An 18,414-nucleotide genomic window follows, 5' to 3' on the forward strand; every position below is an offset into this window, starting at 1 on the left:
GAGAAAGTATGGCCTAAATCCCCTTTGTGCTTGATTTTGAGAAGACAGCCTGAACTTGTATCTCTTACATGGCAAAAATGTGCCCTATCTGCCTAGGGATGGGATATTCCTCAATTTTTTCGCTGGTGAAACTGTTGCACATCATTAACTAAAATGAATAAATATTAATTGCAGCAGGGACTGAGAGGAACCTGTTCCCATTCCAGTGCAAGTGCCCAGCCACTGGGCTTTCAGGTCATTCTGACTTATTAAATTAAGCATTACAGAAGGTAATGCTTAATTACAGAACATGCAGGAGCCTCATTACAGAACCTTCCTTTGCTCATTCCTCTGGAGGATTTTACATCTCTGCTGAATCCTCTCTTCAAAGCAACTTGCTAAACTGATTTTATTGTCCTTCAGGCACCCTCCTTATTATAGCATTAGCTGCCCAGGATACCACTGTTAAAGATGGTTCTTTTGTTTATCTTATAGAGTCTTCACAACACATGAGTCCTGTTCATCAGGTACCCATCTGCCTATGGGTGACTGACTGTGCTTTGGGATGCTGTGATGAGACATTTTTGTAAAAGTAGCCAGGTTTTCTAAAGTGGATGCATAGAAAGAGTCCATGAGAGCCCAAGATAGTGACAAGTTGGACACATTAACAGTATCTGTATATTTAAGTACTAAGAAATTATTTTGTTCCAGTTGCTAGTGTAACTGTCCTTCACAAATAATTGTAGCTTGGAGAATGCAGACAAATAACATCAATCATTCTGTAGACAATCATATTTTAAATATTGACATGATTACCAAATACAATTGTATTTTGTGATGTGGTAGATGCAATTCTTATAATATGTTTCTTCCTGGAATGAATATTCTCATATAATTGCCAATGCAACATAGTTTTAAAACGATATGTGTATTATAAAGGTATCATGAAGTATTTGTTGTTAATTCTCTCTATCAGCATATCTTTTTAAAGATTCTTGCACTTTAAGTTGATCATAAAATGTTCTTCTAGACTGAATCCTGGCACATAGAATGTCAGCTCAAAAGTGCAATGTACGTTGATGCTTGGGAAGATGATTAAGAGTAGGGCAATGGTAAAATGAGCAGTGGTAAAATGAGCTGGCAATTTTTCCATAAGTAATAAGATCCCCCCACTGCTCGAACTTAATTAGACTGGGTTTTTTTGAAAACAAAAATGTAAAAAATTTAGGTTAGAAGTTGAAAGAAAAATAGATTAACAATGATCTGACAGTATGTTGACCTAAAAGGCTTTATTGTCACAAAACTTACAGTTAGAAAAGCTCCACTAATGTTCTCCTTAACAGTCCTTCCCAATTCAGCAAAATATTTCAGCAAATGCTGAAAAAATATTGTGTATGCTGAACTGTTTGGTTACATAATGAAAGGCTGCACTTGGAGGATTTTTTTTGCTTTGTAGCTATAGTTGCTTCTACTGTAAATTTGTGTTCTGCAGTCAGTAGAACAGTGTCCAGGCCCAGGTTGAGTCTCAGTGCTGCTATGATTAAATTAGATCGTGAGGCTTTTCTGCATCCTAATCCATATCTCTGGTGGCTCTTTTTTACACACAGTATCTTTTCCCAAGCTCATCAAATGTATTACTTTGATCCACAGTTTGTGTTATATTTAGAGCATTCTCACAGTAGCATTGCAGTAAAACAATTTGAAAAATATAGAGGCAAACTCTTAGAAGTTAGGAAATAGCAAAACCAATGTTACCTTGAACTGAGCCTGTCTCATATATGTGCAAAGTAAGACTATTCTTGATCTTGATTTTTTTCACATCTGACCATTTAAGACTCATGACTCTGAGGGCTTTGGAGTGGAAGATCTGTGGGAGTTTGGCTGAGTCTATTCCCCCTTTAAGCTCTGGGGAGTTCTCCTGTGAACAGGTTGATGGAAGGGAAGACTCTGACAGAGGCTGTGCTTTCGACTTCTATTTCCTCAGGTCTAGACACGAAAAATTGTAGGGATTTTTGCTTTCCAAATGCCTGACAGAGTATTTGAAAAGTTATGTTTCTACATGAAGAGAGAGTATCTTAGCTAGCCCTGTGCATAGACTATTTAATTCTAATTGCATTCATTTTGGAGCTTCTGAGGTATGTGCTAAATATTTTAGATCAATTATAGAGGTTAATTATGCAGTTAAACATGTGCCATAGCTCTGTTACACAAAGTTGAGATATGAAAAACATACAATGCCAATGATTGCTTATTGTTGATGTTTCCTCCAAGATATAACAGTAATATACTTTGCTTCTGGTTGCCATGGAGGAGGGGTAGTTTTGTGGGTTTTTTTGATAGCGTTTATGTGCATACATTAATTAATACAGAGTGACTTTTAGTTTGTCTTTGGGGGGCAGGGTGTAAAATAAGTTTGAGGTTTTATTTCCTTTATTTTACTTTACTTAAATCGTGACTCTAACAATTGTTTATTCTTACAGGGAGATGTGAATGTGGCCAATGCACTTGTTTCCCTCCAGGAGACAACAGAGTTCATGGCAAAAACTGTGAATGTGATGATCGACAGTGTGAAAATGCAGATGGCGATGTCTGTGGGGGTATGCATTCACTTAATGTAATGTAATGTAACATAATGTAATATAATGTAATATCATATTATATCATTAATAGAAATCTTGACAGTTTCTAACTTTCTGTTCCCCCTGATTTTGTAACATAATGTCACTATAGACTATTGACATCATTGATTAATTATAATAATTATAGATTTTTGTAAGAAACAAGCTATATAAATATTGAATATGTTAGTGAATATTTACCTTAAAACTTCAGAAACACTAACAATGAAGTAGATTAAATACACCTAATAGCATAAATGTAAGTGCTGTAGTATATCACAAATTCCATCAGTATTCATTAGAGAAGTATATAGGCACTTAAAGGAAAACTTGAAAAATTAGGTAATTTTACGTTGTGTTTAGTACAGTTGTTTTACTGTGAATGTTGTATTTTCCCTAAAGTTAATAATGACCAGCAATACTCCTGAATATTTCATATTCACTGACAGTGATATGTCTGTTTTCTAAAAGAGTAGTAAAAATATATTATGAAAGAATCTAAAATGCTTGAGATAAATACATTGTCACAGTAATTGTAAATGCAGATGGTTTATTTTAATTTTGACAGTGAAAACCTCACTTGTTGATTTTTCAGTAATGTATATTGGTGTTAAGCAGTATTTCAAGTTAGTTTTAGGTATGTAAATGCATACATACCATAAGGTATTTTAAAAACAGGTGAGTAGTATTTGTCTTAAATGCTCTCTTTCTAGATTTTATTGGCTTTATTTATAAAATTACTCTTTGATTCTTAGTATTAACAAAGTAGTCGATATGAACAATGTCACATTTTATTATATTCCTTATTTCTATGTAAGAAAAAAACATATTGCTTCATAATCTTTGTGTCCATAAAAAATTCTGACTACAGGAGATATTTCTCCAAGGTCTCTGCCATGCAGAATGTAGGCATATATGGAAAATTCTAGTTCAAATGTCTAATCAGTCATAATAGTAGTTTATAACATTCAGTGTAATTCAACAATATGAATGTGTAGATAAAGAATAATTTGAAATTTAATTTTGTTTAAAGGATATGAAAGCTGGTAAAAGCACTGAAAAGTTGGGTCATATTTGTTATAAATTAAGTGGCTGGAAACCAAAATTCATCATCTTTCATGATTAAAAATATCTCTTCCATTTATGTCATTCATACTTTACATTATTTGATGACAATGCTTCAATGTTAATACTGCTAATTATATTGAACATTTTGGAAATCATAGACAAAAATTCCATTCTTCCTTATTAAGAAGGATATACTGATAATTTTAAATTTTCTTGCTGTCTAGAGCACCTCACACTTAAATGAATAATCACCTCAACACTTGAGCCAGTGTCCAACTTTTTACTGTGCAGGAGACACTCTAGGTCTCACTATTACCTGAATAAACACTCCCCTTTCTTCTAAATAGCTTTATCCAAAGAGAATGGCAGAAATTAATTAATTAATTAAAACCCATATGTTTTAAGCTTATTTTCCAAATTTTGAAACAACAAATAGAAAGGAAAGCCAGCTCATGAACTTGTGAATCAGTTGTAGTCTCAAGCAAGATCAACTTCTCCACTTTCATTCAAGCTAATAGTGTAGTTACTGATGATTCTCTGCAGGTGAAAGCAATTATATGGGAAAACGCAATTCAAGTAACTATGCCCTGTTTGAAATTGCACTACACAGCATCTGTTGACAGGACTTCAGAAGGCCCACCCTGTGTTTTTTGCTGTTCCAGGGAGCTGAGCTTATTCCTAATTCTTTCTCCAAAATAGTAGAATAAGTGCCAAATCAGGAATCCTGTTGTCCTTCTTGTAAGTTGGGCTTACTTGTAAGTAAAGGGAGAGCAGGAAGCATGGCATAAGTATTAATAATGGCATGATTTCTAATTGGGAAGACTAACACTCTAGAGACCAGCTTCACCTCGCCAAGTTCAGATAGCTGTGAGTGAGCAAAGATGCTCTAGTCTTCTTTGAGGCACTTCAGGGGTCAGCTCAGGTCTTGGTGGATTTAATCATCACCTTATGCCATGCTTCCTCCTCTAAAAATTATTGGATTTCTGTAGTAGATCTGTTGGGATTCCAGTGGTAAAAAATTGGCAGATTATTTTTTCATTGATATTTTATTTCTTAGTCTGTCTATTATATTTCTAATTATAATTTGAGATATTTTTAGATTATTGGTTGTAATTTACTCCTTGAAGCATGTTCCTATATTATTATTATTATTGCATGATTCTATCCAGTTTTGTTCTTTTACAGCCAAGAACAGGTTTCCCCTTGCTCTCTTTCTGTTCTCATGTCACACAAGTGTTTCTCTGTTTGCAGCTGTCTGGTCCTTCCATGTGAAGTGCACTGAGAACCAAATTAACAAATGTAGATGTCTTACTAATCACCCAGTTCTCTTCCATACACCACTTTTCCTTCTCTTGGCTGCTGGAGCTCTGGAGTGGCTCCTTCCCTCATTTCCCCTCTCTCTCCCTCTCTTTCCGTCCTTTTTTTTTTTTCCTCCTTCTTTTTTTTCTTCTTTTTTTACTGCTGGCAGATCCTGAAACCTTATTTTCTTTGACCATCCAGTGTCCATCTGTGCTTCTGATCCACCTGCCTCAAGAGGCCACCTGCGACCCCAATAACTTAAGGCAGCACCTATTTAGGTGTAAGTACTAAGTACAGGAATGTTTATCTTCAGAGAGTCCCCATCAATTGCAGCTTTCTGTTCACTCACCATTTAGCAAGTGAATTCCCCTCACCTTCCTTCACCTTCAAACTCACAATATGAGCCATTTACCCCTTATGCATTTTCTGTGACTTCATCATTCACTGTGGCTTCCACCACCATTTTCACTTAAATGTCTCTTTCCACAGTTACTGACCAAATGTAGGACTTTCTGTCATTATTACCCTTTTCAGATCCTCAATAGCCTCCGATGTTACCGACAGCTTCAGCCCTACTCTTTAATAATTGTCTGATGTTTTGCTTGGCTATCACTTTCTATCCTGATAACATTTTGAATGTTTCCTTTGATATACAGTTTTAACTTTATTTTCTTTCCTCTTTTGCAACTTACGTATTCACAGACTTGTCTCATTAACTTTGCACTAGTGGCACAGACATCTCTCTTCCTTTTGGGTTTGTCCATGCTTCCATCTCAGCCTGAACCTCTTGACACCTCTTGCTGGACTGCTTATTCCTTCCTCTTTCCTTCTCTTTCCATTACTATTTTTCTACCACTGTTGCTACTTAGGCAGTCACTGTCAGGACATAAGCCCTTGCTAGTAACCGGCTTCAGAGAATTGTAAGCTGGACTCTGTGAATGTGCAAGATATGACAGTGAGCGCTGAGTGCCTATAAAGCACAAGGAAAGAAGACCAGTGTTTTCAGATTAAATGCATGCTGAAATGAGAAATGTGAATGACAACCTAGATTATTTGAATAAGAATTGTTACCGGCCTCCTCTGACCAGCAGAGATTGATTAATAGCTTGCTTTCCAGACCAGCTGTCTATGCAATGGTAAAAAGACATGAGGCGAAGGATATGATAAATTAGGGTACAAGTGAGTGAGACCCTATTACCATGTTTCTGCATGACTGTAGTGAGTCATTCACTTAAAAATTCAGCTGTCCATCATTGCAGTACCAGGAATAGAGACATTACGTCTCCACAAAGACAGAGGTTGCAGGAGGACTCAGCACAGATTCCACAGCACTCTGCTATTAGAAATGGATTCATAGAATCATAGAATCATAGAATGGTTTGAGTTGGAAGGGACCTTTAAACATCAACTAGTCAAACCCCCCTGCCATGGTCAGGGACATCTTTCACTAGATCAGGTTGCTCAAAGCCCCATTCAACTGGACCTTGAACACTTCCAGGGATGGGGCCTCCACAACTTCTCTGGGCAACCTGTTCCAGTGTCTCAACACCCTCATAATACACAATTTCTCCCTAATGTCCAATCTAAACCTACCCTCTTTCAGTTTAAAACCATTGCCCCTTGTCCTGTCACTACAGGCCTTGGAAGAAAGTCTTTCTCCATCTTTTTTATAAGCCCCGTTTAAGTACTGAAAGATAGCAATAAGGCCTCCCTAAAGCCTTATCTCCTACAGGCTGAACAACCTCAACTCTCTCAGCTTTTCTTCACAGGATAGGTGTGCCAGCCCTCCGACCATTTTTGTGGTCCTTCTCTGGGCCCGCTCTAACAGGTTGATATCTTTCTTGTACTGGGGACTCCAGAACTGGATGCAGTACTCTAGGTTGGGTCTCACAAGAGTGGAGTAGATGGGGAGAATCACCTCCCTCGACCTGCTTGCCAGGTCTTTCCTTTATCTTTCCCTACCTTTGTCTGTGCCTCTGCACAGAGACTTAATATGCTACGGCTGGTGGAGTTGTCTCATGCAGCCTTTTTGAGATTTGTATGTTATACCTAAAGGCCCATTCCCTACAGTTCAGGTTTTTTCAGTGATCTAAGATTTGCCCAGGTGTATTGCAGTGTTGATCCACAGCAATATTTAACATCATGGGGTTTTTTGGCTTTACTTGGTTCTTTGAGTCTTTCATGTGCAAGTTAAGTGTTTTTGGTGCACACACATGACCGGAGAATCACAGGTTTGCCAGCACAAGTTCTTTCTTGGCACGGCCATGTCACTAATGTACACCAGGCTTGATATTTACTTATCTTGTATCCTGGTGAGAGATATTTCTCTCTCTCCTCTGAGGTTATGGCTGTACTACTAGCTGCAGATGTGTCCTCAGCTTTCAAGTGTTGTTTCCCTGCTGTGTCCAGGAACATTGTTCAGTTGATGTCATCGTTGGCTGCTCCACCTCACTGGGTTGACTGTTGTCCATTATGTTCTGTTCTCTTTCAGAATTGAGGGCAGGTGAGCAACAAGAGTTCAGGACAACAGTAAAGATCAATTTGAAATTGATTTGATAATGCTCTTAACTCCATTCATGTTGATTTGTTCTCTGGACCATTATTAGCCCAGCTGTGAGTTCTTGTCACAGCAGAGTAGCAACCATTGAAGGAATAAAACAGAGGCCCTTTTGGGTCCTCTGCATGCTACTGGTTGGTGCAGGATTATGCTGCTTAAAAACCCTACGATAAAAACAAACCCAACAAAAATAGTAAAAAATTGGTTAAAGCTCCACAGAAGTTCTTCACTAGGGCTACTAGCAAAGGTTGAAAATTGTAACAGATAACTCATAGCAAGGCCCTTACATATTTCTAGGGATGCTCCCTTTTTGTCTTACGTCAGTATTTCAGTCTGTGCTTCATATAGTGGGCCACCAATTAGACAATCAGCTTTGATAAGACCTTTTAATATTTAGTCATGGATGTTTGCACTGTCCTCAGCACTAAGAAACAACTAAGCCTCTGGTCATCCCAGTAAGCCAGTCTTTGACTGGTGACAACAGAATATTTTGAGAGGTTGATTTGTTTATTTTCAAGTAAGCAAATTCACTTTGATGACTTTTTAACTATTTGTTTTGGCCACGGCACATCAAAATATAAACATAAAACTGTAGGGAATCCAGTTGTGTAATGTTATGTCACATCCTGTCACATCAAAGAGTAAATGCAGCTATATTTTTGTTTGTTTATACCCACGCCTTTTGGTAAAAGGCATTAGTTCTCACTAGTTTGAGATTCTGTTTGTACTATAAAGGCTTGTAAAAGCTGGAGGAGCTGATTTATTATTGGAGGAAATGCAGAGGTAATTAATATTTCCCTCCTTACTCAGGTCTGCCGTCACACCTCTCTGTCCTCTAACTGTAGGAAACCAGTGCAGCAAAACTCCTCAAGAGACTTTACGGGAGGGGAAGCTAATATTTTTTTATGAAATTCCTAACTAAATTAATTTTCACCACTCGGACACATTGCCTCATTGATTTCATTCACTCTCATTCTCACACATACATACAAGCATCAAAGTGTCTGGATTTAAGTTGTTTGGTCAGAATCACTTGTGTGTGACACAGAAGATGGACAAGAGATGCCACCCATCAAGTTTTCAGTAGGTCTTTTTGTTTCATCTTGACTGACAACAACAAACTGGTTTTAGATAGGTCTTTTATATCATTTAGGACCCAACAGTTAGGATGATCCTTTTGACTCATGATTTTGCTTACTTTAATCTCTGTAAGTTTTAGGCAAGTTTGTGCTTCCTCATTTTTGACATTCTTAGGACAATGCTGTTCTTGTTGGGCTCACAAGGAAAGGAATGACACAAGTTATGTGCTGTGTCTGTGCTGACATTCTTAGTTGTTGAGCACACGGTCTTCTGCTGACAAGTCATCATGAAAGTCATCATATCATTGTTTTATGAGAGTGCAGACCATCAGGTTTTGACAAAATAATACATTCCTCAGTTTTACGGCTGTGAATGTGTTGTTGGTTATCAGTAGAGGTCATGTTTCTAACCTCATTCTGGTGTTTCTTCTGGTGCTTACTTACACATGGAGGAATGGAACATTCATATGTCATTCACGTCAGTCTTAAAATTTCCAATATAAGTCTCTATGTATTGGCAGAGCACAAGGGAAAAGCTGTGATTTATAAAACGTACATATACTTAAAGCCACAATTCCCAGCTTTCCGATGTTTTAAACTTTTACAACAGACACAGAAGCTTCCAGATCACATTCTTATGATTAGTGAAAGATTCTAGGATCACATAGTCATCACCAGGATGTACAGTGGAAGTGCTCCCTCTCAAAAGGCTGGTATAACTTGCCCCTAATTGCCATGCTCCTTTGAATATAAAATTTTCATTACTATCCACCCAGGCTAGGTAATTTGATTCAGAGGAAGTACTGCCTTTCTTTCTTTTTTTGGAATATAAATATGCGTTATTATATTATAAAGATATATAGCAGAAATGGTGAATTCTTTTTTATGAAAGTTCTAGGTCCATACTGCAGAAATTATGAATGACATTTATTTTTGTCGTCTGTTCAGTGAAGGAGAAACATGATATTTTCAGATAACATGTTCTTACGATGACCAATAAGACCATAATCATAAAAATGAGAGAGTTATGATTAATGGTATGCTTCCTTAAGCAAAGCTAAGTATTACTATTATGGTGCAGTTGCTGTCAGACAATTTCCTCATTTCTTGCACTAATGTTGCTTCACAGAAAAAGAAGTATATAGGACATTTATGGAACTCTCTAATATACCTAAAATGCAAATTAGGAGAGAAAAATAATACCAGCCAATCTCCCGGCTGAAGACAGCTTTTGGCACTGACTTATCTGAAAATTCAGAAATATGAATTCAACTCCTGACTGTACCATGGCTTCTCAGACTACACAGGACATAATTTCAAAGTCTTCAGTTGCCTAGAGTTAGGCACCTTGCATGATTTCCGATGCCCAAGGCTACCCTTGCCTGACCCCAGCTTGGCTCCACAAGGACACAGGGATGCCTGCATAGCTGCCACCATCATGAGGATGTCCTTGATATGTTAGGGTATGTCAAATGGCACTAGGCATCTGAATTAAACCCATAATTTCTCTGTGGTTCCTGTTACATTAAAATAATTGTTTATTTTCTAGCCAATAGTTTTTTCATATTTTCTGTTGAAAAGTCTTCAGAGTAGGGACTATGTTCTTTTGACTGAGGAATCTAAAATATATATAATTGTTATAAAATTCACTAGACATTTTTATACGATTTAATAGAGAATTTTGATTATGGTATTTATTATTGAAAAATTCAATTGATTCTTCTGGGGAAAAAAAAGTTAAAACACATGCTTACTGGGTAAAACTGGTGCTAAAAAAAGGGAAAATGACTGTATTAGGTAGTGGAGAAGTCAGAGTCTACCTGGCATAAAGCCAGTGTGATTTAGGGTTTTATTTTGATAACACTAAGTAAAGAGTTAATGACTCAATGCCTGTGTCCTTGCACTTAACGACTTCAGCCTAGCTCTGAGGCACATCCAGGGGCAGCAGCAGATAAATTCAAAAGGATCAGTAGGTATTGAATTAGATATGAAAGTGACTAATGTAGCCAGTAAAGGTATTAATGTGCATGGTATACTCTCTATTAAATTAATTTCATTTTACTTAGCTAATTTTACTTCCTAATTTTTCTTTTAAATGCGCTAGAGATTTCTGTCCTGGTCACCCAGACATTTGTGCAGCTGTATGAAAAGTTGAGACTTTACATATATGCGCAGACAACGTAGTTTGTTTAGCTTTTCAGATAGCATAAAATATGATTTAGGTTTGTAAAAAGCATTTTAATTGAAACTTTCTGTTGAAATGAGCAGTAAAGGAATTGCTAATTCATCAACATTTAAGTTGATTAATAGATATTAATTTGAAAAGCCAAAAGGGGCTTGTATGTTGAACCTCATATATTAGGGTATAAATAGCTGTTACGCTATACCCAGGCTTTCCCTGTGTTGAAGTCTGTGTACTGTGTGCAACTAAATCCTGTCTCTGAGAAGGCTATGCTCTGAACACTCTAAGACATGTGCAGCCCATGCCAACATCTTTAGAAAGTTTGTTCCAATAATTATCATCCTTCTTTGAAATGCTGTTTTGTTTCTCAAATTAATTTGTCAGTATCAGCTTTTCTCTCTGGTTCTTGCTTTGTCTTTCTCTGGTAGTTTGAGAATCCCCATTCTAGTACCTTAAAAGAAGGTAGTTCAGATCCTGCAGAAACACTTCTTAGCCTTTCTTTTTTTTTTTTTTCTTTTTCAATAGCCTAAGCAGATACAGATATTTGAAGATCTTTCAACAAGTCATTTTCTCTGCCCTTTGAATTCTTTCTTTGGATCTTTTTGGGACTCTTCCAAGTTTTTCAAAATCTCTTCAAACATGAATATCACAGTGAGTTGCAGGACTTTAATGTCCATCTCATCAATGCTCTAAACATTCCTACCCATTTCTGTTCCAACTCGCTTCTCTCCTGTTACATGAGTATGAGGATGGCATTAGCCCTTTTCACCACAGAGTTTCACTTGAAGTTGTTACTGAGCTGCCTGCCTGTTGTGTTGCTCAAACTGAAGCCACAGTCCACCTTTATTAGACCTGGACAAAACCAAGCGACCTATTATGAAAATATAATAGACAATCAATATTTTGCTTCACAGTTATATTAGGTTTCTCTAACTGCAGTTGTCACAACTGTGCCAGTCTTATGGCATTCACCTGGTATTCAATAAAAATGAAAATGAAAATGAAAATGAAAATGAAAATAATAATAAAAAAAAATCAGTCATCCAGTGATGTTTTTAGCAACTCTTTCAGCATATTTGGGCAGGTTAATGAAGCCGCTCACTTAGAAATATTTCTCCCATAGAGATGTTTTTTAATAATCTCTTATGTTAATAATACAACGGAAAGTTCTTTATCATAGTCCTGTAATAAAAAAATAGAAAAACCTGTTTCTATTTAAATACAGAGAGAAATATTTGTTTCATTTACTGTATTGTTCTAAATCAGGGATCCTGCATTATGCTGAGACTTTTTGTATTCTTAGTACACTTTTAAAAGTGTACTATATTCATATTTTTCATACAGTTATAGAATTTTGGTTTGGTTTTTTTTTCCTATTATGTCCGCTTTATTCACAACAAAATTTCTCATTTATATGGGTTGCTATCTATTTCATCTTTGTTTCTTCGGCTCTACAGCCTTCTCATTGCTAACTCATAGCATCTCTCCACCATTAGACCTGGCTGGACTTCTCTCTTACTGTGGAAAAATGTTGTTGGACTATCAGATAAAGTCTTCATACACGACAGTCAAATTCATATTTTTATAGCTGAAGATTTATTTCCCCCATTTCTGGTTAATATTGACTTTATTATATATTTATTATATTAGTTTGAGAAACTTGATCTCCTGAGGTGCCAAATTTTGTTTGGGGCTGGCCTCAGTTTGTCCTTTGTGAACATCATCTGGTTATAATCAGTTAATCTACAAATATGAACCAGCTTCCTCTGCAATGATTACTTCACCTTTTTCATCATGCTGACATTCCCGTCTAGTAGTGCCTTTGGTATTAGAAAATTATCATGCAGGTTTTTTTGGCAACTCCAACAACAGTTGCCTGAGTAGTCCTAAACCAAAGTTCCCCACAACCACACAGGTTATTTTATGGGCATGGTAAGAAATGAATCATCCTGGTGTCTGGTTTGATTTGGGTTGATTTGGATTATAATGGACCTCTGCTAGTAATCTGTCACACCTTTCTTTGTTGCTGCATTCATATTTCAGATTTAAATCTTGTGGTTATTGGATTTACTGATAATTCTAAACAAAGTGACAGTATCTTTAACATCATCTTTTTCTCTCCTTTGCTTCTTTCCCATCAGTCTTTCTTCTTGATTGGTGATTAATGTTTAAAACATTCATATTTAAATGTTCATTAACATACATTTTTCTGAATGAAGACCTATATTCTCAGAGCTATTGCAATATGCAATTTGTTTGTGCTTTTAAGTGTTTTATGTTAAATCTAAATTAATGGTAGACCAACACTTTCCAGTAAATCTGCTTTATCCGAATAGTTAAATCAGTATATATCATATATCAGTATATGTTAGTCAATTCAGTTGGGCTGGACTTCTTCAATTAGAGATTTTTCTTTTTCCCTTTGCTCTATGATTGCTGTAGTCTTGAATTTTGTACTCCTCTATGAAGGGAATCATATTCAGATCTAAAAGGAGCTATGAGCAAGAGCAGCACCATTTTCCTGCTGATCTTGCTTATAATTTTGAGAGCCTGGGATTCATTGGAATGAAACTGGGACACTTTGAATGTAATTTTGGTATTATGTTCAACTGAAAGCAGTTGCTTATAATGTTTTGGCCCTTCCTTTCGGTCGGTTTGTTTGGACATCTTCGGACAAATGCAAAGAGCCTCTGTAAGAAGGATATACACAACCAAACCGTGTAAAGCAGTTATTCACAGGTCAGTACACACATAAGATGGCTAGGAGTTAACAAGCACAGGGCTAAGCACTTGCATGCTCACCACCCTGATGGATGAGGCATAATAGAGCTGCAGCTGACCAAGCTGGTGTCAACTAGAAGTAAATATTGTTTTGGTAAAATGAATTACTTGAGACAAAAGAAACCTTTATGTTTTGAGGATTTATATGGCATAAGGTAGGAGAGGAACTGTTATCTCAGAAAAATGCATGTCAAAATTTTATGTGGTAAACTGTAAACTCTGTTTGCTATAAATTAGTAGATTATTCATTACCTTTTTATTTGACTTGTGTAAAGGCTTTACAGACGTGATCAGAATTCTATAAATCATAATGACTGTACAAGAAAAATGATACAAAATTATTTTCTCAGTGAAATCAGCACAGATTTCTTACTATTTGTTGCTAAAATGAGTACAAGTATTTGTATCTCCACAAATAATTTTCCAACACCGACATCCAGTTGTATATTTTGCTCTTCAGCAGTTGAGCTATTCTCAAATCTAATTTGTATGTTACCGAGAAAAAATAAATAAGGCAGATAAAAATGCTCTGACAGAAGCTTAGCTGTAGTAAGTTAATGTAGACAATTGCATGCCATCTACCTGGAAGGAGCATATGAGAAAGTATATATGCTTGTTTTCTACCTCTTGTATTTTGATTTGTAGCATAGTTGTTCTTGTTTCCCAATCTAACACAGCAGCTAAAGTAGCATCAAGCTTCTATTGTTGCTAGTTTTCAATTTGTAATATTTGATATATACGAAATGCATATATGTAAATTTGTAATTGCTGAATGTCACTTGCGGAAGTGGGGAGGAATACTGTCATAATAAGACTGCATCGCTGTTGTTGAGCTTTTAAAGTTGTATAGGTAATAAGATTTTTAAAAAAGATCAGTATACAGTCTGGGGTACAAAAATTATTCTGAACATTGAGATCACTGTAAATGACAGCTCAAAGACTTTGGAGCTTCCAGTATTTTCTAATTTAAATTAGTGAAGTATTTGGCCATCAGTAAAACAAGGAATTCCACTTAGAGCAAACTACAAGGTTTATCTCTCGTTTTGGCATCTACCACTGCTGCCTCCCAGTTTACAACGTCAAGTTGCACTGTTGCTTCATGAGAAGTCAGCAAGTTCGAAAAGCAAAATTGCTGGTTTGCTTTTCTGCATCCTACAGCTAAATGCTTTGCCAGATACTCCTACTGCTTGTTCCCTTCTTCCCAGCCCATGTTCCCAAATTATCTCAGTCCCCTTGTTTCCACTCCCTTGCCCTACATAGGAGGTAGGCTAGGACAAAAGTCACTGGTATGTATAATTTGCTTCTTTTAAGCCCAGTAAACTGATTAGCTAAGGAATGATCTTTGCTGCTGCAGAAATATTACTCAAGGTTGAAAAGTGAAATTCTGGCTGGGACACACTTCTTTTTCTTCTGTTTTCCATTTCTGTATTGTCTGCATTTGTTGTCACTTTTCCCTTCTTCCCAGACAGATTTTCGTCTCAGTTTACTCTTCAACATATTTTCCTTTTTTATTAATCTTTGTACAAACAATTCTCAAAAATTCTATTTAATCTTTTTTTCTCCTGTTTTTAAACATTCATTATAGCTTCTAGGCTCTATCTTTGACCCATGGTCTAGTGTTTCTTTGACGTTTCCCTCACTTGTCATTACCTGTCCTTCTTTCCCTAACATTTCAGAGTTTATTTCTCTCCACTTGCCCTCTATTTTATGTTTTTTCTTATTTCTCTTTTCTTTCTGTCCTGTCTATCCCATAGCATGCACATCACACTACAGAGATCTGAATATGATCTCAGTTGTGACCACAGTCACTGTTTTCTGCTTGTTTTGCTCATAACCAAACTTGGTGTCGTTACAGGCCATGGTGTCTGCTCATGCGGCCGATGCATTTGCCAGGACGGGTGGTTTGGAAAGTTGTGCCAGCATTCAAGGAAGTGCAACATGACAGAGGAGGAGAGCAGAAGTCTCTGCGAGTCAGCGGATGGCATATTATGCTCAGGAAAGGGTAAGAACTGGCAACTGAGCTACCCCATGTCACTGCCCTGGCAGAAGAAAACAATCATGTTCTGGAAGACTAATGTGCATGGCAGCAGGTTGTTGTTTAGTAACCCTTTCTTTCAAAGGCACCTATTATTAAAAGGTTGTTATATTTGGCTCTGTAATGCACTTACATCCATTTTGTCAAACACCCACCACAGCTGTACATGTTTAGCAGCATTGCTCTCCTATGCAATTTGTTAAGAGCATATAATTTTCTGTATGTGTTTATCTGATGGTCTGCGTTGAACAGCTGTACATTACAAACTAACTGTTAGTGCTCCATCCAGTTTGAGTGACAGGGGCACTACCTGCAGTAACACTGCAGTGGGCAAGATGGCAAATGTAATATCCCAGGCAACAGTAAGTGGAGGAGTATTGCATGTATTTAACAGCAACATTTGGTATGCTTAATCAGCCCCCCGCCCCAACACAACAGCAAAGGAAAGGTAGACATTTGCAGCCCCCACGACAGAATCCCACAAACTCTGTCATTTACTAACTTTTATTCAGGTGGTTGCATCAGCTTCAGTCCAGCTATAAAAAATTGCCACAGGGAGGAATAAAATTTAGAAAATCTTGATAATTATCTGAAATTGTTTTCTGACTTTCTTACCTTGCAGTCTTTCAGGCTAGGAAATTGCATTACTGGAAAGAGGGCTTTTTAGCTCCCCCATAGTGCAAACTGCCTATTATTGTAGAGAATAGACAAAAAACGGGTGGTGGGACTGGCTGGAGGCTAGAATGCACCCACTTCAGACTGGACGTGCCATTTCCTCTGTTCGTATATCCCTTGCATAGACAGGGAAGAAACCTGCTAGCTGGAAAAAACAGTTAGGAGCCTTCTACATCAGGCAGATTTCCAGTTATCCCTTTGGTAACTTTTATTTCTGTGTAAAGGAAATTTAAATGGGATTTTCAGCCTGGCCTTCTTCCATCTGTATTATCACTTGTCAGAATTCTCCCCCACTGCACCATTTTATTTTGTTTTTTTCTCTCCAGTCTTCACAATGTCATAGAAAATGAGGAAGTTGCACTGTTTCTCGATTTTTTCCAGAAGATGTGGCTATCTTTAAATTAGTGTATGTGTAAGAGGATGCTGAGTTACTGGAGAAATGGAGTTACTCTGTTTTACTGCAGAAGTTAACTTTTCTTCTCTTAGTCTTGGTCTCACTGTGATTTTTTATATAAACCATGAAGGTGAGTGAATATGCTTAACATCGATAAAATGCACTATATAAGATTCTAAAGAAATGTAAACATGAAAAATGATGTTGAATTTTAAAATATTTGTATTATCTGCTACCTTTGTGTAAGGATGGTAGAGAGCCATTTCTTCCAGCCTGTGGGTCTTACTCTGAGAACAATTAGCTTTGAGCACGTATATCAAGGCTACAATTTATTCTGAGGTTTGGGAGCAGATAATCTGGCAGAAATGCGCAGAGACATTGAGGATTTTTTTCTCTCTGTTGCCTGTGCTGCCCAAAGGGTGGTTGGGATCTGGTCACTGATGTAGGCTGGAGCAGCCTGAAAGTTGCTCTAGGTTGTAACCAGCTGCAGGCAGGGAGTGCCTTTAAACCTAGGTATATGAATGGAGGCTCTGAAGGCCCAGATTTTCTAATGTAGTAGCACACTGTTGAACAGCATTTACTTTCTACGGGAATTATAAACCTGACCCTAAATCCATATTCAGCAACACTGGTGGGATTTTTTTTTAAAGTTTCTTCAGCCTCCAAGCACAGATAAGCTTCCAATGTGATGGAAGGTTGCCCTGAGGACAGTCGAGATGATAAAGCTGTGTCAAATTAGATGCTAGAGCAGCTTTATTGTGGGAACAGCTGGTCATATGTAAGTGCTTGTCCCAGCAGAGAAATACCTATATAAGATAACTTCCGGAAGTGTGTGGCCAGTGAACATCCAAGGAGGATACTATCTCCTCAGTCTTCTCTAATGGTGGTTATTCCATCTTTGCTGGAAACCTAGCCAAGATATGCAAGTGCTATAATGGATTGAGAGAGCTTGAGTATCTGTATGTCAGATTTAACAGACGGTAAGGAGTCCTGGTTTTCAGCAGATAACTGCTGAGCACTTTCAGAAAATTACACTGTTAATATAAGCAAAGTTGGACATCTACATTCCTAGGCTGTTTTCAAAATCTTGGCTCGCAGACTATGTCACTTGTAGTAAAAGCTCTTCCCAAGGAAAACAGCAACACCCACCACGCTGCTGCCTCCCTGGCAGTAAATGTAGGGCTGCAGATGGCTACTGTAATGGTGCAGGACGTGGGCTAGGTAATGAGCCAAATCCCATCCGAGAGGATCTGGCTGGGATCCCAGGGAATACCCCGCAACTCATTAGACTCATTTTAATTAAACTGAGGAGCCTCCCAGAGCAGCATGCTCTGTTCAGGGAAAAGGCTTGATACATTCATTCTCCCTAACAGATTTTACATTATGGAGCCTGATCTTCTTTGGTTGACTTGGTGTTAAATTTGCTGTACCTTCTGCAAAATAGTTATAAACATCGTGGGCATCCATCAGTAGCAGCATCAGTGCTTGCTTATACAGAATCACTTCAGGTTTCTTACAAAGTCATGCTCTTATTAACTGCTTTGATTTCACTAAAATTCTCATACTATTCATCATTATTTTCAGCTGTCAGTACCTTGTAGTTTGTATAAACAGAGACATTTGGTTTAAATTACCCTCAAGTACATCTTAGTGTATCTCTTATACAGCAACTGTGCAATATGTATGCTTTGCTCCACTGCCTCTTTATACAATGGCATTTTTTATCCTTGTAGGCAATGTCAGTATT

The 18,414-nt window shown here is 37.3% G+C and overlaps 1 protein-coding gene across 1 annotated transcript in view; it reads left to right on the forward strand.

Moving 5' to 3' along the window:
- The window catches only part of ITGBL1 (integrin subunit beta like 1), a 151,920-nt gene that overhangs the window by 129,974 nt on the left and 3,532 nt on the right, over positions 1-18,414 (forward strand). Inside the window, exons 8-9 of the mRNA XM_059823174.1 lie at positions 2,460-2,576; positions 15,419-15,565. Of these exons, the coding sequence (XP_059679157.1) occupies positions 2,460-2,576; positions 15,419-15,565 (264 nt within the window). The remainder of the gene's footprint in view (positions 1-2,459; positions 2,577-15,418; positions 15,566-18,414) is intronic.

The sequence above is a fragment of the Gavia stellata genome, chromosome 1 (assembly GCF_030936135.1).
Source record: "Gavia stellata isolate bGavSte3 chromosome 1, bGavSte3.hap2, whole genome shotgun sequence".
NCBI classification, from domain to species: domain Eukaryota; kingdom Metazoa; phylum Chordata; class Aves; order Gaviiformes; family Gaviidae; genus Gavia; species Gavia stellata.